This window comes from Schistocerca nitens, chromosome 1 (genome assembly GCF_023898315.1).
Source record: "Schistocerca nitens isolate TAMUIC-IGC-003100 chromosome 1, iqSchNite1.1, whole genome shotgun sequence".
Taxonomy (NCBI): Eukaryota; Metazoa; Arthropoda; class Insecta; order Orthoptera; family Acrididae; genus Schistocerca; species Schistocerca nitens.
In genome coordinates this window covers 529,261,279-529,286,914 of record NC_064614.1, presented here as the reverse complement: position 1 = coordinate 529,286,914, position 25,636 = coordinate 529,261,279, and the positions used below count along the sequence as shown (strand labels likewise).

The window sequence follows — 25,636 nt, the reverse complement described above, 5'->3', positions numbered from 1 at the left end:
TTTAAATGCCAGTACTTTAGACACAGTACCTTAGTATGTAAGGGTGAAGCTGCTTGGGACAAGTGTGGTAAGGCCACGCAAGAAGGAGTTTGCTGTTCGTCTCCCCCAAAGTGTGTAAATTGCTTTGGGGATCACCTTGCCTGGAGTATGGACTGCAGTGTTTTCCTTGAAGAAGGGAAGATACAGGAGATTAAAAAATGAAGCATATCCTCTATGAAGAGGCTAAAAAGATCTGTAAGGCCATGCAGCCTCCCACATTCACTACATCTTTTGCTTACACCCTTAAAAGACCTATTTCGACAGCCAATATCTCTGCACAAATGGAAGTTGGTAGTGTCAGCATTAGTACCAATGTTTGTCAGTCCACTTGTAAAGCTGCAGTTGTTTCAGAGCCCATAGACCCCTGAGAACACCAAATAAAACCACAGTTGCCACCATTGCAGAGCTCCCAGTACCTGCAAAGTCAGTGTGTGGTAAAACATCCAGCACTGCCTCTACCACTGCTGAGGCGGTTCCTACAAAGCCCTCCCAGGCTAAAAAACACAAATGAGAAGCTTCCACCATAGATGAAAAGTCTGTGGACCATCAGGCCATGTCGATGTCATTCATCATGATGGTTCTGCTGCTTCTTCTTGAGCCAATGGAATGCGAAATATGCCTGAGGCAACCATCTTGCTCAAGGATGAATTTCGACCCATTGTGGGATCCCCACCCCAATGGAAAGACATGGTGAAAATGCAAATGCTTTGATAAATAGCACCCATAATACTGTGGAACATGAATGGGTTCAGGACTCATGTGGAGGAACTGAAACTCCTGGCACAGGAGTGCTTGTGTTTACAAGAAGCACATCTTAAAGCCACTGACGTGCCTGGGCTACTGGCCTCCACCGAAAGGATGACCTGCTGGGGAAAGAGCTAAGGGAGGGGTTGCTGTGTTTGCCAACAGCACACACCACTCCATTGCTCTCTCCTTGGATACTTACCTACAAGCAGTAGCCGTTGCAGTTCATGTGGGTTAGAAAATCCTATCTGCTCACTGTTCTTACCTCCGCAGGATGCAGTAGACTCTAGGCTGTCGCAGGCCTTACTGAAAAACACCCTCACCAATTTCTGCTAGTGGGTGATATCAGTGCCCCTAATGTTTTATGGGGTTCAAATCTTGGAGAACCTTATGATGCCTCAAGAGCTGTGCATCCTCAACACAGGTGGTCCCACTCATTTCTCCACTGCTACTGGGTCATCCTCAGCCATCAGTCTCTCTTTCTGCTCTCCAGGCCTTTCAGACTCAGCTCATTGGGAAGCAACTGTCTGTGACTCGTGATTCTGCTCAGTCACGATAAAATCCAGTACTGCATACTTAGACAGTTGCCAATCGAATCTAAGGAAGTTCTGCTCGAATGATTTGATATTGCAGACAGGTCACTTCCCCAACATGGAGAGAGGTAATTTTGTCAGACTTGGAAAAGACGGCACATGTTCCAATAGTTATTGGAGTGTTGCCCTAACAAGCTATGTAGAAAATACCCTGGAGCAGGTGGTTAGCCGTCATCTGATTGTTGAAGGCCAGGCAACTCCGTAGCTGCTCTCAGTGTTGATTCCAGAGATTTCAGTCCACTGTTGACAACCTGACCCTGCTAGAAGCGGCAAATCAGCAAACTTTCCCATGTAAACATTATTGTCTCTGTATATTCTTTGACATCAGAAAGACGTAAGACACTGCTTGGAGACACAAGAATCCATCAATGGGGCCTTTGTGACCATCTCCTCATCTTCATACAGTCTTTCCTGTCTAAAAGATTTTTTAGGTCGTGAGTTTGTGACACAGTTATCGTTTTTAGCAGGAGAATGGTGTCCCTGAGGGTAGTATTTTAAGTGTTACCCTATTTGCCATAGTCATAAACAGTATCATGCCTACAGTAAGGAATCCTCTGCAATGCTCCTTATTTTTGGACAGTTTTGAAGTGTCACTGAGGTTTCTGGGCGTCATTTGGGCTCCAAATTGTCATGGTTACCACACCTGAGAGACATGAAAGCCAGAACAGAAGGCTCTGAATATCATGTATTGCCTTAGCCACTGGTCTTGAGGAGCAGAAAGGTTGCCTCTGCTACTGTTTTATAGGACTTTTGTGCATTCTCAGCTAGACTATGGGTGCACAGTTTAGGGTCAGCGAGGCCTTCTTACATGAAGATCATTGGTGCAATCCACCCTGGAGGGATTAGGCTGACTGAAGGTGTGTATAGGACCAACTCCATACCTATTCTTTTTGTTGAGCCTGGGAACCACCACTCACCATCCAATGGCAGCACCTCATGATGGGTCAGGCATGTAAGTTCTTTTGCAGCTCCAACTCCACCTGCATACTGTACTGTTGCTCGCTTGCCTCTGGAATGCCTTTCCTCCAAATGTTCATGAGCAATAAGGCCCTTTGGGATCCACGTGCAGCATGTGCTGGAGTCACATGATGTGGAGCAAGTACAACCCCAAGTACAGAGTTTTAACCACCAGTCACTCTAGTTACTCCATAGGCCCAGAGTAATTTTAGATTTCATGTAGTGCAGAAGAGGTTACACTCCTGCATATGTTTTTAATACATAATTTTATGAAATTTTAACTGAGCCACCACAATTCTACTGCTGTCTATATATACAGGTGGATCAAAACAGGGGGACTTTGTGGATTGCTCTGTTGTGTCGTGTCCTCAGGATTGGACTGCTTCGAGATTTTACTGTCTTTGATGTGGAATTATATACAATCTTGCGGGCACTGGAGCAGATCAGATGTACTTAGAGTGCTAAATTCCTTGCCTGTTCAGACTCTGTGAGCACCCTTCACTATCTACAATGCTTCTATCCAACAGAAAAAGTAGTTGAGAATATCCAGAAAATTCTCTTCCATCTAGAATGGCTGGGATAGGTGGTGTCTTTCTGCTGAGTACCAGTGCACATGGGTATTGAACAAATGGGCAGATGTAGCAGCCAAGGAGGCATGTCGCGATCCTCAGTTATTTCAGTGTACCCTCACCCTGCATGCTGTCATCTTTCTGTTGTTGTACCGAGTCATGTGTGAGGGAAATGACAGATAATGAGCTGTGTCTGGTAGCCCACAACACAACCATGGCATATCTCCTTTCAGCCACGAAGAAGGGATGAGGTTCCTCCATACTCGCCTTCATGTATGCCACAGCCTTCTGATGTGTGGCTTCTTGCTTTGGCGAGTGGACGCTCCACTGTGTGGTGCTTTTAGTATAAAGATCACTGTGCACTACATTTTACTAAACTGTGCTTTTTTTTTCAGACTGGAAGGCAGTGGTAAATTTGCCCTCTACTTTAAGTAATATTGAAACAAATGTGGTTAGAGTTTTAAGGTTTTTCTGATCTGTCCAACTTATTTCCAAATATTTTAGAGAAATGTTCTTAATGTGTTGACAGGGTAACTGGCTCACCCATGTTTTTGTAAGTGTTCAGCCAGTCACATTTCCCTATGCGTTTGTTTAGCTGTTCTGTCATTTTACTTGTGTTTTAATCCTGATATAGTGCGCACGCGCGCCCACACACACACACACACACACACACACACACACACACACACACACACACACACAGCACACAGCACACACAGAGAGACAGAGGGAGAGGGAGAGAGAGAGAGAGAGAGAGAGAGAGAGAGATGGTTGCATGAGCTGGTGAGCTGGCCGTGAGCTTAGTGCGAGGTGCTTGCTAGTGGTAGGTAGCATCTTAGATATACAGCTGATGGAAGGATATCCACTCGGTGAACACATCACTTGTGGGTATAACATAGTGCCTGCAATTACAGTGCTGCTGCCATCTTGTGTTGCTGGTGGGGAGGCTGGCACCTCCAGTAATACCTGCTAGAGATTGGCTTGTCAGGTGGCACGCTTAAATTACATGTATGGCGTGCATTTATTTTCTGGAAACTGTTTCCCTAATAGTGCTTAAGTTGTAGGATATTAACTTTTTGTTTCTGATATTGTGTACCTTGAGCCAGTTTGTAGATGTTCATATAGTGTTGCATTTTGAGGACTGCATGTTTCACTTAACATATAGTAAAGCCTATGTGAAAAATTCAAAGTTTCTTGGCTTTATCTGTAGAAGTAATAATGATTTTCAAGCTCTGGAAATTAATCAGAATTCTAATAAGAAAATAAAACAAATGCTGAAGGGAACGAAATCACTGCACTCCCTCGATCAGAAGAGACAAAGTGATATTAAGAGGGGAAAAAAAAACCCTACTGATTCAGGATAAGTAGTGTCCTTTTGTTTCATTTACAAGTTTTTAAATTGCAATTTTTTCTTTGTGAGATTGTCAACTCTGTTCCATTGTTTCCATGACAACCAGCTTGTTCTTTTTTAGCTAGCTGCTCTTCTGTTATTTCTTCTTTGAAATTAGTGAATATTGCGAACAGTAACTTTTTCTGTTTTTGTTATTCATCCACAATGCATTATGAGTATGTATTTTGAGTAGTCTTTGCTTCAGTCCATTTAGAAGAAATTCAATGTACATTGCTAAAATTTTCCTTCACTTTAGTCTTTTTGATTTTGTATTTTCACAATGTAGTCAGTAGCTTTTCCCTCAAGTGCAAGTGCACAAATCATACTGTCATCATCAGAGAAGCCAACAAGTTGATTGATTTTAACTCTTATTTTGTGTTGTTGTACCACTTCTGTAAATGATTCAATTAGCAGTTTCCTCACTGCTTCAGGTACATCATAAACCTGCTATTTATACAGGTAATAGGTAATAGAAGAGCAAAGGTAGCAAATCACTGTAAAAGTTGGCAGCAAGCATATAAACAAGGAAGCGAACAAGGAAGCTAATAGAGTACACACATGTCAGTACAGAGCCTAGATGAGCTATTGCAGCTGGGATAATGATAATGTAACTATGTAGGGAGGGAGGAAGGGGGGAAGGTGGGGGGGGGGGGGTGGAGAGAGAGAGAGAGAGAGAGAGAGAGAGAGAGAGGGACGGGGGGGGGGGGAGGTTGTTTCTGCCTGTTGATGACTCAAAGCAATTATACCATCAGTTGTTACTTTTACTTCTGTTCTTTATGTTCTGTCAAGAGCCTTCCATTACCATATTTATGTGGATCAGAAATGTAACTGTAGTAAGAAAAATTTTCACTCTAGCTTAGAGTTGTAAGGCTACCAGATTTTATCTTAAATGCTACAAAATATAATTATTCTTGGAACTTCCACACTAGGTAAAGAAACATCTCCTGTGCCTTAATCTCTTTTTAAAAAAGTACAAGTATTCACGATATGTTGCACAAATTTAGTCACCCAACAGGGCTAGAATTCATTTCAGTTATGGATACTTTTCTTATATCCCCCCTCCACTATTCCTTTTCCTCACTCATATCAAATCAAAATGTAATCTTTCCTCGATTAACTACTTATCAATTTAAGTCGCATTCTGGGTTTTTCTTTAGTTTTTATGTGTAAATTTAATTCATTGGCAGTCTAAGTATGTATTTTCGTAATGAAGCATCTTATCTTCAGAGAAGCTTTTTATTGTGGTATCTTAAGTATGTATGAGATGTTTTGTTCATTTATACAAAATACTCTTTATGTTACTAGAAATAATCACATATGTCCTTTTAAAACTTTGTTTGCAGAGATATTTCACAAATGCATCATTTCATCAGCCAGGGGGGCCAGTATTCCTTATGATTGGTGGTGAAGGCAAAGCAAGTCCTTTGTGGATGGTAACTGGTCAATGGATTACATATGCTAAACAATACAATGCCCTCTGTTTCCAATTGGAGCATCGATATTATGGAAAAAGTCATCCTACTCAGTAAGTCATACTTTTATTATATGTATATTTGTACACATTTGCCATTACTTAGAGTATGTGCCTATAGAGTTTAATTTTTGTGATAGAAAATAGTTGCAGTTGTTGATGCAGTTTCAGTGCAGTTTTCTTACACTATGTGTGATGTTACCTCATCAGTATTCTACTAAGCAGTAGACTCTCCTACCAACTTTTCATTCAATTAAACCAATTGCAATTTTACCTGATGTTGCTCGTATCTTAGTTAACTGGGCTATGCACACCTCTGTTTAAAAAATACAGCTCACTAATGCTGTAGGGTTGACTTTCATGTGTCTGCTTTCATGCCCAGCAGGTAACTTGCTCAAATGACAACCTGTAGCTGTAATACAGAAGTCAAATAGTCTATTCATTGGATAGAATTGCAAGTTAATAAAATACACAGAAATATTAAATAAAAATAAATGCATAATTAATGAGAAGTTCTGTTCTGAAGTCTGTAATTGGTGTAGACCACATCAGAGAATTATGTTGAATAATGTTTATTCATGAAAGTGTATGTCAGATAAACAGAAAGTGGTCTTACGATAACTATGTATAATGCAGACAGAAATTGTAATATTAAATGCAATAAAGTTGTGATGACAACAGTAAAAGAATGGTAGCAGAATCCCCAAGATAAATAGTCATCCAAGGTGTGCGAAAAACTGTCTATTTTGGGAACATAATACACAAAAATATTCAACAGTTCAAAATAATTCAGAGCTCAGCATGACACTTTACACAATAACACATGAGAGGTGACAAACAGAAACTTGTACTCTCTCTATTCTCAATTCCGTAAGGCAAGTGGAAAGTTAAAGCTCTGTGCTGGAGCACATTCAGATCTCGTGAGAGTTGGACTCCCTTCAAAAGTTAGAGTATTGTAGCAGCCATTCACCACCCAGAATCTGTCCCCTACATGATCATATACCACATGTTATCACAGGCAGGTCTTCCTTCTTCCAGAACTCAACATAAAAGTGTGTAGAATCACTCTCTTGACAGCACCACGCAACAAATGTGCTTTTCCACTTGAATCCAGCAGTATTCCACCACTGCCTAACTCTCATTGGCTGAAAGCCGTCCCCACACTCATACTGTTGGCAATAAATATAAGTAAAGGTTTCTTCACAAGTAAATGAGGCAGCATTCTTGCATGAGTGCACTCATATTAAATGACAATAAAATTATTTTAAATATTGTTTGACCAGTTATTTATGTATGTTTGATGGAAGTGTTTTTTGGCACTCTTTTCAGTGGTGTTGTTAGCTAACACATGTGATTGACCACTTTTAAATTACCACAGTTTTTAATACCAGTTGCAATCATATTTAAATAAAGTTACTGGTAAAATAGTAAGATACTCATTAAGTAACTACACAAGTATTACAAGATAAGAGGTATTCATGGTGCATTCATTTGCTGTGTTATTGTGAAGAAAATAATTTTCTGACAGAAATTTGTATAATGAAAAATATCTAAAAATGTAATAAATCAATAAATAAGATAGATACAGATGAGTAGCTTTTGAGGATGATTGCTATAGCATGGTTCTACCATCTGAGATATTGTTTGTTGAGATTACATGAAGTATATACAATTTGTTAATTCGAAGGTCCTTTGTGAAAATATTTAGTCACTGTAAAATACTAACTACTTTAGTTTTTAAGATATTCAAAATATTATTGTTTCATTGGATGCACTTCATTTTTTTGAGATTGCTGATGTTTTTAGATTTGCTTTATTATGTAACAATGATTTATTATAGATTTTCTGAGAGTTGTAAGAAGCCAACTCTATGACTGTCTCACACTGCCCCATATCTGGTGCATCTCCTGTACAAAGGCCATGTGAGCAACCACTGTCCAAATTCCAGCTGTGAGATTTACCAAATTCTGGCTACCCACTGACAGCCTTGTAGTGCTTTGAAAATTTACACGTAAATTCTGGAACCACTACACCTTCTGCTGCCTCGAACACGCGATGTTTTAAAGAGAAGTGTGAGAGAGAGCCTATTTACTGCGCAACACATGTCCGTGTGTGCAGGATTGACGTTTATTGTGGGAAGACAGGAGCTGCGTCAGATGAGTGGCACCGAAAAGGGTTTGCTGCAAGTGCCAGACACTGTAGGAGAGAACACGGAGTAATTAAATGCTTTTCTTTGCTGTGTTAGTGAATGTGATTGTTGTAAAAAAAAAATCTAACATTTGACTAGATTTTTAACTTACTTCATATCTTAGCTCCGAACGAAGCAAGTTGCAGGGGATGTCTGTAAATTATTTGGTTGTTAAAACCAGGCAATTGTGATTATGTTTAATTGTATCTAACGGGTGTCGTCGTAGTTGACGTACAAGAATTTGTATGTTTATGTGAAACTAGTGGAGATGAAAATATACCTGAACTGAACTGAAAGTATGAGCTTACCGAGTTATTTCTAGTGTGTGTGTGTGTGTGTGTGTGTGTGTGTGTGTGTGTGTGTGTGTGTGTTCACGTGAGAGAGAGAGAGAGAGAGAGAGAGAGAGAGAGAGAGAGAGAGAGAGAGAGAATTTGTTAGTTCCTCTAACCAGAATTATTTCTTTGGAGAAGAAGTCGTGGAGATCGACAAGCCGCACATCCAGGGAAGAGGATTGGCTAAAAGTTTCAAGTAAGTCAACTGTAGTAAGAGAAGTGTGAAATTCGCTATCCAGCTTTGCACAACTTCTCTTGTCGCCAAAGCCGTTAGAGCCTCAGGCTGACTAGAATCGCACATTCTGGCTGGCTGAGCCACACTGTGCTCAGATCCCTGGGTGCGTCCACTAATGTTCAGGTGCTCTAATTCTTTCTCAGCACCTCATACTAATTCTAAATGGCCGAATAACTTGTCTTCAAACGCGAAACATCACATATGTGAAACTTTCTGATAATGGAATAAATTTCACATTATATTGGGTCTGCTGCCTGCTCCCTGGAGAAAGCCTACTTCAGTGGATTCCTACACATTGAACCCTGTTTATTTCAGGATAGACTCCAAATAAAGATAAAGGGCTGGCTTTGATATTAAAGTCTGCTGTGCAGGCCAACTAATTTTGTTTTTAACTAATTATTTACAGAACTAATTATTTACAGAATCTCTGGTAATGTTGTTCTCTTATCAGTACCGAAACAGTTCTGGCTTTGTGGGCTACAAGAAATTGTTTTCTGTGCCGAATGCATCATGTGGGTTGCAGGTTACCAGCCATAGGTTTAGTCAGCGGTATAAAACAAAGTGACTAACTGCCAGAAAATCTGCAGTGATGGTTTCTTTTTTCTTTTTTTACATCATAAGTCAGTTCACTGCCTTTACTTCTTTAGTATATTCAACAGTCACTAAAATTAGAGCTAATAAGCTTTTAAAATGATGGGAAACATGTACTAAACATTCCAAAGAGAGCTGGCTTTATTTCATGTGTCTTACAGTCAGTGTGTGTGAATACGGAGCTGAGATGGTTTATTTAAGAGTCGAAATGATTCACATTCAATATACTTTTAGCTGTATGTATCAGTGTGTTCAGCACAGCTCACATTTGGTCAAAATGATGGAAATTGTACGCATTGAGGTAACATTCTGTGCAGATTAGTTTATGATATACCAAGTTTCCAAGCCAACCTTGCTGATCAATTAATTGCAACAATTTTCCTTTCATGAAGCCAAATAAAAAAAGTTTCACCAACATAGTGAGAAGAGCAGGACTTGTGAAGAGGGGCACTGCTTAAAACACTTTCTTAAACATTCTGCATGGAAAAATTGGCTGCAGCCAGTGAGAAGGGGGAATCCATGACCATTCCATCCATCATTTCATGGTGTCTGCAACTGTACTAAAAGTAAATGGTGGTCAATGTGTCAGAACAATCTGGTCCGGAGGGAAGTGGCTGGTGAGCAAACTCAGTAAACAGGTACCTGGATAAACAGTGGTCAGTGTGTCAGAACAATCTGGTCCGGAAGGAAGTGGCTGGTGAGCAAACTCAGTAAACAGGTACCTGGATAAACAGATATACTGTATAGAGGCATTCCATAACATTGTCCGCACCTATCCATAATTGTTTGATAATGTCAGCAAACATCTGGTGTTCTTAATGTTGTGCTCACAGCAACCAACAACAGTCACTGTTAATTCTGTTAAATATTTTGCCAGTCTATATGTTGGCGAGCCAGTTACACTTATGATAGGTGTTGGCAGAATGCCTTCTTGGTGAATTTCAAGATCACATAATCTTGAAGGCCTCAGTGTTATTACACCTCCAGTACAATTTTAATGTACAGTGCAAATAACAAGCCATTGAGGATGCTTTAGAAGTAAACGAAGTGAAATGTGCATGTCAAAAATATAAAAAAAATCTTTTTTGTAACTGTGGAGATGGCGCAGGTATAAAAAATACTGCGAACACGTAAAATAAGAGTTAATAGACCTTTTGAAGTAAACCAATCACTTTTTAGGGAAAAGTTATTTTTGTGTGTGTGTGTGGGAGGGAGTGCCTGTGTATGGAGAGACATGGTAATGATTCTTGCATTATCAGTAGATAGATTTACATCTCCTGTTTCAGTGGATTAATTTATATGTAAAGAAGTAATGGTCATGGTAATGATTTGTCTCAAACTAGAAAATTGTTTTGGCCCCCAGTGGACCACCCCAGGAACATCTCATTCCAGATGAGTGTAACCTCAAATGTTTGTGTGGTAGAATAATTATGGTGAATGCATATGTGGAAACAGTGTTTGCGCAGCAATCACCGACACAGTGCAGTTGAGGCGGAATAAGGGTAACTAGCCCGCATTTGCCAAGGTAGATGGAAAACCGCCTTATAAACCATTCACAGGCTGGCCGGCACACCGGACCTTGACACTAACCCATTGTGCGGATTCGTGCCTAGGACTGGCATACCTTCCTCTTGGGAAGCAGCAATTTAGATCGCATGGCTAGCTGGGCAGGTTTAGGCAGGTTACTAGCAATTCTAGTTATTGACTTAGTTAAGTATCTTATTGTATGGGTGGATCAGTGATCAGTGGTATGATGATGAGTGTAAAGGCTGGACTCTTATTGAGTCTCTTATTTTTTCAAGCTTTTGAAAAAAATGTTAATCATGGAACTAATCAATAGTTATCAATATCTTTTTTATAAATTAGTTCTAATTTTTGAAACTGTAGTTTGTCTGATAAAATGCCATGTGAAAGCAATACATTACTATCAAAATTCTTAACTTTTATGTCTATTATAAGTTCACTTTCATATACTGTGCATCTTGTTAACCTACTAGTTCCTGCTACAAATCTTAACAAAAGTACTGACACAATATTTTTCAATTTCAGGGATCTGTCTGTAAAAAATCTTGTATTTCTAAGCAGTGAGCAGGCACTTGCTGATATTGCTTACTTTATTGAGGGTATGAACAAGAAGCATAATTTAACACTTGGAACAAAATGGGTTGTTTTTGGTGGATCATATCCAGGATCATTAGCTGCTTGGGCAAGAGCTAAATATCCTCATCTAGTTCATGCAGCTGTCTCTGCCAGTGGTCCCCTGCTTGCAAAATCAGATTTTGGAGGTTTGTTGGTTTGGTCAAAAGACTAAAAAATATTGATCACCTTGTATTTTTGTTGTGTAGCTTTAAGAATGAAATGCAACTGACTACTTTATAATGAAGAGAGTTAACTTTCACAAACTCATTTACTCTGTAGAGAAGCCCATAATCAGTAAACTTACTGTACTGTAATATTATGAAGCATTCATTGTAAAATAAACATGAATGAAATAAGTCTGATTAGACCTTGAAACTTTTATGTACTTTGGCTTTACAAGTATTTAGAGAATAAATTTACCTGTGACTGTTCTTGATTGAGAGATAAACACAGGAATAAGTGAAAGTTTCCACTCTGGTTATTTCTGAAAAAAGTATTGTTCAGGTGCATTGAAACTGTTCCCTAATCTGTTGATAAAAAATATAGTACTGAATTATTTCTTGAAACTGAAATATTTGAGTCTGTTGTTAAATATACCTTCAACTTGTAATATTTCAGCTACGTTGTTAATGAAGTGAAGATTATAATTTAAATATTTGCCCTACATCTTGCCTTGTTTTCAGTCTTCAGTTCTTATTTATGTGACTCAGTATTGTGATTCTCACCCTTTGCCCTTGCTCCTAAAACAGCAACATCCACCCCTTTCCCCTCCCCAATCATTCCACATAATTTCAATAAAAGAATTGTTCAAATAATCTATGGAGCATCTAACTTGCCAAGGTCATACATTTATTTGGACAGTTTGCTGCATTTTATGTTACCATAAGCATTACCAATCACTCATTTATAACAACTACAGGAAAAATGCCTACAGCACACACTCATTGTTGGATATGGTATATACTTCCTGATTCACAGTTTGTCATTTACATTTTGCTTCCCAACACCAGTGCTACTGAAGTCTGTGGATGGGACCTACCCCCAAAACATGGACAACCTATTTTGTCATTACGGTTGTTTCCTTTCCTTTTTACTCACCTTCACTCTTGTGCAGACTACCTTCCTTCTCTTTTCTTGTTTACAGTATGTATTAACTCTTGGTCATCATGCCTCCCTTCTCATTATCTCTTTTTCATTGACTGTTTATCCCTTGCTTTGTGTTCCCTACATGAACCCAGTACCATTTTCATCTTTTTCTGTCCTTCATTTTTCTTATTTTTCTATTAGTTCTATGAAACTTCTTTAGAATCAATACTCATGTCTGTTGTCTTCATTATTGTAAACTTGGTATGAATAGGGATGGAAAAAAATCTGTTTTTGCCAAAAGGGGTGCTTGGAAAGTTACTTTTCCACTAAGTTATGAATAGATTTGTATCCAATCAGAAAAACTACACTGAAGGAACTTCCCATTCTAGATGTAGCCTTCTAAATAGGCTATTTCCTGTGACATCATCGATAGAGTTCTTCATTATTTTCATAGGGTCGAAACAAAAATGCAGGGCTGTGAATATGTACATGGATCTGTGGCCTTAAGATGTGGTAACCTAGTTTGAAGGTGTAAACCAGTGTTTTTTTAATGTTTCACCTTTGCTTGAAGTAGTTGTTTCCATCTTATTCAGAAGCTTACCAGTTTCATCACTAAAATTTCCATTTCCTCTACAGTAAAAACTCTTTTTAATGAATCTATGATTGATTGATTGATTTTCTTATTGGTCCAGTTTTATCATATAGCACAAATTGTACATTTGCTATTGGACAGGTCAAAGATAAGCTACAATAATACATAGTATTGGCAAAATAATAGGCAAATTAAAATCAGGTACCTATTACAATTAATTTTGTTACTTTTTCAGAAATTCTCTGACAGAATAGAAACACTGCTTTATTAGAAATGCCTTTAGTTTAGCTTTAAATATTGGATCAGTAGTATTTTGTAATTCCTCTGGTATCTTATTGTGTAGTATTACACCAATGTTAATTATGCTCCTCTGATAGGTGGTTGTTCTGTGATATTTTTGATGTATATTTGATTCCCTTCTGGTACTATAGTTGTGTTCATTTTTGTTCTGTAGCAGTTTGCCTGTTTTCAGGAGGTAGGCCCTAGTGAACAAGGTAGTTTCTTAAATGAATAAACTTGGAACATTTAGAACACCAAGCTCAGTAAAATTGGATTTACAGGACTCCATCTTTTTTAATGCCACAAATTATTCTTAAAGCTCTTTTTTGCGTTCTAAAAATCTTTACATTGTGAGGTGAGTATCCCCAGAAAATGATCCCATATTGGGTTAGTGAGTGGAACTGTGCATAGTATGCTTGCAGTACTGTTGTTTTGCTTGTTGTAGCCTTTAAAATTCTTAGGCCATAGCACACAGATGATAGTTTTCTACACAAATTATATGTGTCTCCCACTTTAAGTCCTGCTGAACCCAAAGACCCAAGAATTTTCTGACACATTTTCTAGGGGATCGTTTTTTAATTGGGCTTGAATAGACATTTGATTAGTGGGAGGAATTAAATGAAAATCGACACACACAGTTTTTTCAGTAGTTATAATGAGTTTGTTTTTTGTGAACCACTCAGAAAGTGTTTTCATAGAACTTTCTGCTGTGGACTGCAAAGTTCCTGGGCTGGATCCAGTGAGCAATATGCTTGTGTCTTCGGCAAACAGGATAGTTTTTGTGGGACTCGTATATTCAACTAAGTCGTCCACATAAATCAAGAAGAGTAGTGGACCTGAGATTGGGCCCTGTGGTACACCATATTTTATTTGTAATTCCCTAGAAAGAAAGGAGTTGTTTCTTGTTTCATTCATTTTGTTGAATTCATACTGAAGTGATACTTTCTGCCTGCGGTTTTTTAGGTATGAACACAACCAGCTATGTGCTGCACCTCTTACTCCTTGTCTTTCTAATTTTTCGAGGAGAATGTTATGGTCCAGGACGTCGAAGGCTTTTGATAGATCTAGAAAAATACCTGCAGCTAATTTATGTTGATCAAGAGATTTTAAAATGCAGTCTAAGAATTCGAAAATTGCTGTCTGTGTAGATTTAGACTTTCTAAAACCATGTTGTTGTGCTGTAAGAGGTGCCTATTTATTTATGAAACTTAAAAAGCCTGTCATAGAAGAGTTTTCTAGAATTTTTGAGAAGGAACTTAACTGTGACACGGGTCGGTAGTTTGATATTTTTTCAGAAGAACCTTTTTTTTTACCAGTGGTGAAACTTTCGCTATTTAAAAAATATCTGGAAATACACCAATTTTTAAAGAGAGGTTGAAAATTTTTGCTAAGGGGTTTACTATGTGGTGAGCACATGCTTTTATTTGATATGAAATCAGGTACTTCATCGAGACCATTTGACTAGTTTTTGTTTAAAAGTGCTGCTACTTAAATGGGTGTTTTGTCAAAGTACACAGAAGGAGTGATCCAGAATCATTTTCACACACACCATTTTTCCTAATAATCTCATCAGCTTTATTGAAGTCTCATTTACAATTGTACACAACCTCTTTCAACATTAACTGCATCACTATTTACCTTAAAAGCTTTCTAATCTTGAATACCAACAGTATTTACTTGCCCTGTATCAAAAACCAGTTCATTAATCTCATAATCACATGTATCAGTACTTATATCGACATCTGTATTCACTACCTCTGGATCGACAACATCAGTAACAACTTTGTCAAACCTCTCATTTAGTATTGGTGCACAATCTATGCCAGCATTATCAGCAGTTTCTGTAACTACCCCTACCTCTTCAATATCAACCGTATCAATGTGCTTTTCATCGAAAGTCACCTCATTATTTTCATCAGAACAGATTTGCAGTACTTCAGGTAAATTATGCTAACAAAAACCCACAACTTCCATTTCCTTATTACATAATTGTCCAATTAAATTTTCATTTAACAGCCTGTCATATCAGAAGATTCCAAGTTCAAATCAAAATTTTCTGTTAAATTTTTATTTCTTTCTATTGAACGATTTTGCACCGAAGGTGGATTGTTTCTTACACATCAAATACTGTTGTTCGATTCTGATTGTAAACTGTTGAAACACTCTCTGATGATATTTCTAATGTCACTATATATTGATCTATTTTTGAGTTTAAATCTTGTATTAATTTCTGCATTTGGTATTTATTGACATGCCCTGTGTTCTATCACCAAACACACTGTCTTTTACTCTTAATTTTCTTGCCTTGCAAAATGTCTAACACACTTGTCACAAACACTTTTACCTTATGTTATCTTCGTATTGGCTGCTGCTGTTAACAGCTATTTCCTCCACTTGTCTCACTGGCAAATTGCTTTTGCATCTATGCTGACCTGCAATATTTACTTCTGCTCTGCACTGTGCTGATTGACTGCTGTGTTCTGGGACATGATGTCAGTTGAGCTAATGCATTGATTGGCTGCCCACAGCTGGGCTCCTTAATGGTGGCTTCTTTTTTGAAGTCAGTGTTCCAATAATTCATAGTTTTGATGTTAAATTATTTCCACTGTTCTTATACTGTGCACTGTTAGTTATCCACTGTCTATGGCAATTTTAATCACAGTTTCTGTTCACTGTCTTTCATTGTCAGTTTGTGTCACACTCTCTGTAAGTTTGTGCTCAGTGTATATAACTCCTTCATTGTTACTGTAATACTTTGTAAGTTCATTTACATCAAGCTTACAGTGCAAAGTGTTCTGAAACCATGGGGGCAGCATATGCTCCAGTTGCTGTTGCCTCAATTAGTTATGAATGTGCTAATGTAGAGTAGTTTTTCACACACGAGTCCTTCATTGTGCCAATGTGAAACAATTTCTCAAACTGGAGCTCCACGTGCAATTCCTTGGTGCCTCCTGTTTCCATTCCATAAATAATCTATTTCACTTGTGGTACATGGGATGTTTCTTGGCTGTGTTTATTAACACTGCTACTGTTCACCTTTGATGTTCATTTTATATTCATGTACAAAGTTTGTGTGCCCTTATTCCACATGTGTAGGAGTCAGTTTCGTTATACCAAAGCAAGGTGGTGGTCTCAGATGGGGGCACTATGTGCGATCAGACCCTTACCTGTTGGGTGATGTTACACTCGCATTTGACAGATCTTGAAGGTTCATATTTTGCTATACTGAGAAGATATCTTGGAAAGCGATGTTATGAAAGTTAGTGCCAAATGTTGTTGACTGAACAAGAAGTGAATTTTTAATCCCACTTTATAATACCATAGTTGATGGCCATGTCCAGTTTTGCAGTTCAATTTAAACAAGTAAAGAGAAGCACATCTCTTCCTTTGCAAACACGCGCAGAAGAAAACTCACCCAATCATTAATCACACAGTATTCGTTAAACTTCACATGGCATTATGTACAGTGAGAGTGACATGAAAGTAACAATGTTGCATGTAGAACACTAGGGGCCAACTATTTGTGCGTAGATCATACTCATGTCATTACTGACTATGAACTTGGTGCACAATTTGAAATGGAGATGTTGACTAGTTACTCACTGGTTGCAGATTCTAATGTGAACCAACATGGAGATGTGATCTATGTGCTTGCTGGTTGCTGAGCTTCAATCAAACCGACATGAAGATTTTATCCAAATGCTTGCCTATTGCAGACTCTCGTATGATCCGTCATTTTATCTCTGTGCTGAATGGTAGCAGACTGTCAATTTTGGAGGGGCGAGGTTGCTATTTAAATATTTCTGAAACTACTAATTGCTTTGAAATTTGGCTGGGTTGGGTTTGATTTATGAAAAATGTTTTGGGTCAGTAATTCACAAAAGTATATGAAACACGGAACAACAGTATTTATCCGTAATCTGAAATCCTCTATTTACAAGTGTGGCATCTATCTTGAAAAAATATTTTATGATCATAAATTATACAAAATCTTAATTACTGGCTGAATTAATTAGTTGCAGTTGTTGTCAAATTTAGAAAAAGTACAGCAATAAAATTATATTATCAAAGTTTGGAATGTTGCAATAATTAATGAAAAACAGGATCTGAACTTTTGATGTCAATTATTTCATAAGTTAGCTAATTTCAAATAGTTGCAAATGTGTGTTCAGGAAATCAGGGATATCTGCTTTTGAATGACTGGTAACAATACCCCTCTGCTGGTTATCATCTCAAAATGTTTTGCCATTGTGTCTTAAATTTTCTATAACTTTTAATTATTCATGTTTCTAGTAAAGCTGTCTGCTTCATTGTAATCAGGAAGACAAACAACTAAAATTAAGTGTAATTGAGATTTTACATAAATATCAATTTTACATATTCTTATGCGGTTTATCTTTTAAGAGTGCTTTAGGTGTAGAATGAAAGAGCAAAACGTTTAATTTATTCTTGGGAGCAAAGGAGTCACCTTGCTAGATTTCAAGTTCAGAGACTGATTGTTTGTATTAGCATGACAGTGCTTCCTGTTGAAAGAAGCACCTGTGAGGCAGTGGTTTGGGGACAATAACATTCCTAAAATGGACTGGCCTGGAACACTTAAGAGATGAGTTAGTGTCAACTTTGTTCCGGACCCCAATGTCCAACATGATCGCCTTCTCTGCTCTTGAGAAAGAGAATGGCCTGCCGTTCCTCCACAGACATTCAGACACCTCACTGAAAGTGTCAACAATCAAATTCAAGCTGTCATAAAGACAAAGGGTGGACACACCCAATATTAATGTCCACTAATAGGTGTCCAGATACTTGTGATCTGTTAATGTCTGTATTATCACAGCTTGACAGAGCAAATCCTCCTTTTTCTTTTTCCTTTTCTTTCTTTCTTTAAAAAATAAAGAATAGTTGTTTGTCTTGTTGTCTTGTCCTTCAAGCATGTTGTATTGACAGTTGTTGCTCCAGTTGGTTAATATTACTTAGAATTGAGTCATCTACATTAAAAGATGAAAAATATTTCCTGCCCATATCATTTCCTTGCACAGCATCATCATCATCATCATCATCATCATCATCATCATCATCATCATCATCATCGCCACTACTGACTCTTACCTCACAGAGTTCTTTCACAAGCACTTCATGCATCTCACTTATATTCATCTTGGGTGTGGAATTTATAGGAAGTCCTCATCAGAAGTAACAAAGTCCTGGAATGTTGTATTTTCAGGAACATCTGTGATTGTGCTCCATTCTTCTTCTGCAGAAGTATTGTCTTCAACATCAACTGATGTACTGTAACCAGTGTTTGTGAAACAATTTAACACAATCTGGCAACAAACAAATGCATAGCCTGTAGACAAGACGGAATTTTCAAGTTCTCACACCCCCTATCTTCCACCTCCTTGCATTTTCAGACATCATCGACCTTGTTCAAGGTGTCATTCTTGTGTCTTTTTTTCACATAGCACATTTACTCTACATCTTTTGTAAATGTATATGTCTTTAAGATCAGAGCCAGGTATGGGATGCCAGTCAGTGAAACAGAAGTGAAATATTTCTTTAAAGTCAGTACTGCCATTAGACTGATTTTTATTTGCAGAGTTACATTTACATGATCATGATTTTGGCTTCCAAGTGTCATTATCAAGTGTTTTAATGTTATACAGTGCCTTAGATGGCATAATGTCGTATTTAAAATACACTATCAGACATATTGTCTAGGGGTCAATATTTCTGGTAAAAGCCTACTGCTTTGTTTTATCACTGAGTATACCATCTTGACTCTAGAAAACAAAGCAGTAGACTTTTACCAGAAATATTGACCCTTAGACAATGTGTCTAACAGTGTATTTTAAATACGACATTATGCCATCTAAGGCACTGCATAACATTAAAACACTTGATAATGGCACTTTGAAGCCAAAATCATGATCGTGTAAATGTAACACTGCAAATAAAAAACAGTCTAATGGCGGTACTGTCTTTAAAGAAATATATTATGACTGTGGCCCCACATTATAAAAAAATTATTAGAAGTGAAATATTTATGTTTTAATACATTTTGGCTTTTAAATCCAAAATTAATTATGTGATCAAAATTAAGTTATGTCACTCGCAGAGTACATAATTCAAATCTGTTCACTTTTCTCATTCCCTGAGCGGAGGGAAGTGTATGGTGTGAGACCTGTAGCAACCCAACACAGCTGAGAACAGCGTCGTTGATGGTATCATTGTCACTTTTGGTGTACAAAGTGGAAAGTGACAGGGGAATGAGTGTCTTACATATAAATGTTTTATCTGTTGAAAAAAGTGTATAAATCGCCAGTGCCTATTTCGTGTGTCTGTAGTACATAAAGGAAAAACATCTGTGATCAAATATCATGCCATGACCATGATTTATGGCTCAAAACAAGCAGTTTTGAAAACATTTTCATTTATTGTAGCCAAAAGTAACAGTTGTATTCCAAATAAAGTTGTTGGAATGCAAACAGTGTGCAATATGGCAAAACTGGATAAGCAGTTCGTGCTTTTCTGTTGTTTCACCTACAAAATAAGGTTTGACAATTTTCTGTGTATTGTCTCGAATATTAATATCTGCTAATTAAGGATTCAGCATGGAGAACAAAAAGGGAATGAGGGAAACTTGAAAGAAGTTACGGACAAGGCAGAAAAAATTAATCTAGAGGACCATGAGAAGAAAAGCAGTGTAAATGGTATTAACATAAGATCTAAAGGAGAGGAAGTGGTGGTGGTGGTGGTGGTGGTGGTGGTGGTGATGGTGATGGTGATTGGGGGGGGGGATGGGGGGGGGGGCGGATGGGCGGATGTCATACATCTTTCCACATCTAAACACCCCTTTAATCACATCATTTCTGGATTCAAAAGACTCTGTCATATGCTAGGCAGTGCACAGTTTACTAATTCTTTCTCTATTTATTGCAAAGTGTTTCACTTAGCAAAAAAACCTGTAGGTATTTAAGGAATTGTTAGACCATCATATGCTGACATTTATTTTTATTTCTTGATCATGAAGCCTTTTCCTTCAGTAGGAGATTTCAGGTTGATGTAGGTATATTTCAAGTTTTGTGTAAGTGCATGGTTGAAATACAATTGCCAGCACTGCCAGTTATAGTCTTTATTTTGAAAGACACAACCAAGGTGACCACCTCCAGCACCCACACTGCCAGTTGGACTCTTTGGTATTTTGATAGATGCAACCAAGGTGACCAGCTTCAGCACTTCTTTTGTCATCTGTTTCACAATACCATAGACAGTTTCCAGTAAGACTCTAGATTTTATGAATGATTTATATTTATTCTCACATTTTTTCATTTATAAAAAATTCACTGTCTTGTTTATTTTGTACTTTTGGAGATTTTGCCAACCCCAAAAACCTGCCATCCTTTGTGATAGTATAGTTGACTACCTCCCAAGAACTGGCCCTGCCTGTACGATATTGAATCTCATCACTTTCTTCCTCTCAAGAAATGAAATTGACTTCTCCACAACTGCTACCTTGTATGTGGTGTTAATAGAGTGTACTGTGCTTAGGTCCAGAGGCAGCAGATGATTTGTGGAGTTCAGAGGTAGGAACACAACATTTATATTCCTCAGAAATGCTATTTGCTTGTGGTGCACAGGGCATCAGTTGATAAAAAGTACTATTGTCTCCCTGCTTGCTCACACCTTGGCATGCCTGAAACCTTGTAAAGATTTCTGATATCGTGCAGGTATTCTTGTTGCACTTGTAAGTACAAGGTAGTGTTTTGATGTTTGTGAAACACCTGGGAGTTTCAAATTCTCCTGTTTTTAGTGGAGGCAGCTTTTCACTCTCATTATTATTTATGTACAATAGTACAGTCATTGTTTCTTTACTTTTATTACCTATGTGGCATTTTTCTCCCTTAAAAGAATACATTTTACAAAAAGTAAATTATAAAAGATGCCAGTTTCATCTGCGTTAAAATTTTTTCTTCATTCATAATCCTGCAACAACTATGGCAAAGTAATGTTCTTCCATTAGTTGACTCTTTCTACATCCATAGCCTCACATTGTTTTTTAAAACAATCAACCATCCATTCAACGCGTTGAAATTTTCCACACCAATCTGCAGGGTGATTCATGAGCCTTCTTTTATAGCACATTTCTGCTTATAGGAATGCTGCCATTTCATATTCTTTGAAACCATTTTGAAACATTATTTTCCATTTCATTGAATGTTGACATGTGAATATTATTTTTTTATCCAGAAGAACCACTAGCTTCAGCAGTCCAAAATGCAGTGTGTTCAGCAACAGGGTGGTCGACTTGTTTTTTGGCCTCAATTTGTCGGTTGCCATTCATGCAGACAGACAGCTTGTTGATTGTCATGCCTACATAGAATGCAGCACAGTGGTTGCAGCTTAGCATGTAAATCACATGACTGGTTTCACAGGTAGCGCTGCCTTTGATGGGATAGGTGATGTTAGTGACCGGACTGGAGTAGGTGGTGGTAGGAGGATGTTTGGGACAGGTTTTGCATCTAGGTCTATTACAGGGGTATGAGCCATGAGGTTAAGGGATTGGGAGCAGGGGTTGTGTAAGGATGGACAAGTATATTGTGTAGGTTCAGTGGATGGCGGAATACCACTGTAGGAGGGGTGGGAAGGATAGTGTACAGGACATTTCTCATTTCAGGGCACGATGAGAGGTAATCGAAACCCTGGCGGAGAATGTAATTCAGTTGCTTCAGTCTCGGATGGTACTGAGTTACGAGTGGAATGCTTCTCTGTGGCCGGACTGTAGGACTTTGGGAGGTGGTGGGAGACTGGAAAGATAAGGCACGGGAAATTTATTTTTGTACAAGGTTGGGAGGATAATTATGGTCAGTGAAGGCATCAGTGAGACCCTCAGTATATTCTGAGAGGGACTGCTCATCACTGCAGATGCAACCACCACAGGTGGCTAGTTTGTACGGAAGGGGCTTCTTGGTATTTAATGGGTGGCAGCTGTCGAAGTGGAGGTATTGTTGGTGGTTATTAGGTTTGATATGGACGGAGGTACTGATGTAGCGATCTCTGAGGTGGAGGTCAACATCTAGGAAGGTGGCTTGTTGGGTTGAGTAGGACCAGGTGAATCAAATGGGGGAGAAGTTGTTGAGGTTCTGGAGGAATGTGAATAGGGTGTCCTCACCTTCAATCCAGATAGCAAAGATGTCCTCAGTGAATCTGAACCAGGTGAGGGGTTTGGGATTCTGGGTTTTTCGGAAGGATTCCTCTAAATGGCCCATGAATAGGTTGGCATTGGATGGTGCCATAGCCATACCGTGAATTTGTTTGTAGGTAATGCCTTCAAAGGAGAAGTAATTGTGGGTGAGGATATAGTTGGTCATGGCGACTAGGAAGGAGGTTGTTGGTTTGGAATCCATAGGGCATCTGGAAAGGTAATGTTAGATAGCAGTAAGGCCATGGGCATATTAATGTTGGTGTACAGGGAGGTGGCATCAATAGTGATGAGTAGGGCACCATGTGGTAAAGGGACAGGAACTGTGGAGAGTCATTGGAGGGAATGGTTGGTATCTTTTATATAGGAGGACAGGTTCTGGATAATAGCTTGAAGGTGTTGGTCTACAAGAGCAGAGATTCTCTCAGTGGGGGCACAGTAACTGGCCACAATGGGGCATCCCGGGTGGATGGGTTTATGGACTTTAGGATGCATGTAGAAGGTGGGAGTGCGGGGAGTAAGGAGAGAGATGGACTCTGGGATGGGCTTAAGGATTTGAGTAGTGACTGGAAATACTACTGGATTACTGGAATGGGGTCACTGTGGCAAGGTTTGTAGGAAATACCTGACAGCTGACGGAGTCCTTCTGCCATGTAATCCTTGCGGTTCAAACCAACAGTGGTGGAGCCTTTGAGTGCAGGTAGCAATATAAGGTCAGGATCAGTTTTTAGATGGTGGACTGCAGTTCTTTTTGCGGATGTAAGGTTAGTTTGCATGTTGAGGGATTTGGGGAATGATGGTGAGGCAAGGTTCGAGGTTAAGAAATTCTGGAAAGCTAACAGGGGGTGGTTTGGAGGCAGTGGGGGCAGATCACGGTTGGATGGAGGAGTGAACCGAGTTAGACAAGGTTCAATATTGGTCTTTGGTTGAGTCTGATTGGCCGCGTTGGTGGGGAAAAAGTGTTTCCACTGTAGGGACTAGGAAAAGGAGAGAAGGTCTTTAACTAGTCTTGCATGATTGAATTTGGGAGTGGGGCAAAAGGTGAGGCCTTTGGAAAGGGTTGATATTTATGTGGGACTAAGGCTTCACGAGGAAAGATTCATGACTGTGTTGCGGGTCTGTGTAGGTTCTGGGTTCTGTAGGGTGGTGCGAGGGAGTTTTGGAGGGTGGGGTAAGTGTAGTAGGTCTGTGAGACAGGGTTTGTCAGCTATGTGGGGATGTGGGGGAGGTTTGGAGGTTGTTGTAGAGGTGGTGGACAGTGGTACTCTGAGGTGGGAATAGGAAGTGAGTAAGATGGAGAGCTTTTTGAGGTGGTGTTATGCATGTTGCTCAAGTTCCTGCAGGGCAAGAGTTTCGATGTGTGTTATGAGTTCCAGGAAATTGGGATTACATAGCAAGAGAATTTTGCAGAAGGAGAGAAGGTACTACAAGGAGGATTGCAATTGGTTGATATGGTTTCACAGGACTATGTTGGTGAGGGCTAAGCATTGGTGGTATGTGAACAGGTGGAGGTCATTGTGGAAGAAGAGGTGGCAACCAGAGATGAGTAATTTGATGGTAAGGCCATTAAGGGGGATTTCATGAGCCAAGCAGCAACGCAGGAACAGTATGGACACAGATAAGAGGGCACAAGGATCCATGGTGGTGCAAAAAATACGAAAAATTACATAATAAAGGAGAATCACATCTAAAAAATTATGCAAAAATACATCCAAATACACGTGAAAAATAAGAAAAGGACAAAATGGATGCACAAGGGGAAAAAATGAAATGAAATCTGAGGAAGCGACAATAGCGGAAGACGAAAATATATACGTCCATCCTTACATAACCCCTGCTCCCAGTCCCTGCTCATACCCCTGTAATAGACCTAGATTCAAGACCTGTCCCTGTTATGGTCATAAGGAGATTCTGTTCTGAATTTTTTTGTTTCTTTAAGATCCTTTTTTAATATGTATCTGGTTTTGTAAATTAATTATGTTTAACTATTAAGAAACTATCAAATTTTCCAAAAGTTTCATTCACCTTTTCTCTGTGTTATATGCAAGATGTGTTATAGTAAATATCCTTTTTTACAATGATTTGATTTAATTATTTGTTAATCTTGGAATTAGCAGTCGATTTAGTATCAACAAAATTGGTGCTAGCAGCTACAATTGTGCTACTAATACAAGTGAATATTATTGATTAAAGCAATTATGTATAATATTGGAGTTAAATTATGGATTTATAACGTGAAATTAAAAAAAATTATGGCTCTATGATTCTGTTAAAATAAAAAAAACTAAGATCACTGCTATTTTAAGTCAAACAATGGAAAATTCCACGATGGAATAATGACAGTAGTAGAAAAAGGTAGTTTGTACTCACGGTATAGCAGAGACATCACGTCGCAGATAGGCACAACAAAACGACTGTCAAAATAGTAAGCTTTCAGCCAGAAAGGTCTTCATTGGAGTAAAACACACACACACACACACACACACACACACACACACACACACACACACACACACACAAAAAAAAAAAAAAAAAAAAAAAAAAAAAAAAAAAAAAAAAAAACCACAGTTTCTCTGGCTTCTGAGGTTGGCCTCAGCAGCCAGAGACTGTGTGTGTGTGTGTGTGTGTGTGTGTGTGTGTGTGTGTGTGTGTGTGTGTGTGTTTTGTCTAATTCCAATGAAGGCCTTTTCGGCGGAGAGCTTACTTCTTGTTTGTGAATCTTCTTCTTGTGCCTATCTGTGACTCACTATCTTTGCTATGAGATGAGTAGCAGCTGCCCTAATATTTCTATTTTTTAAGTGTTACTTATACTTACCATGGTGCACTTAGTTAAGGTCTTAAAACCAATGAAGTTTGTGATATCACATTCCATTCAGAGGAACCTATCCTCTAATTGATAATAGGTGATCAAAAACTTTACATTATTTGACTTTACGTAATTTATTTGTTTGTATCTCTCTGTTGTCAAAAATCTTTTAAGAATATTAAAACTTATAAAATACGTATTCTCAAGGTGAAGCATATAATTAAGAGGAGGTTGGTTGCAATAGATTTTTTTATTCATAATGGATTTGATTAACTCTTTTAATGAAGAGGGTTTTGATAAGAATTTTAGTTAATTTAACTGATATTGGCTGACAGGTGTGTACAAATTGCCCATTCTCTCTATTTTTTATTCTATTTAAAACTGTTTTAGACAGGTAATAATGTAGATGTATTGGAAAGTGTATTCTAG

General features: G+C 38.5%; 1 protein-coding gene across 2 annotated transcripts in view; it reads left to right on the top strand.

Moving 5' to 3' along the window:
• Positions 1–25,636, top strand: part of LOC126253517 (putative serine protease K12H4.7) — a 108,858-nt gene that overhangs the window by 31,296 nt on the left and 51,926 nt on the right. For both annotated transcript variants that reach the window (XM_049954903.1, XM_049954894.1), the window contains exons 3-4: positions 5,636–5,817; positions 11,159–11,394. In XM_049954903.1, the coding sequence (XP_049810860.1) occupies positions 5,636–5,817; positions 11,159–11,394 (418 nt within the window). The remainder of the gene's footprint in view (positions 1–5,635; positions 5,818–11,158; positions 11,395–25,636) is intronic.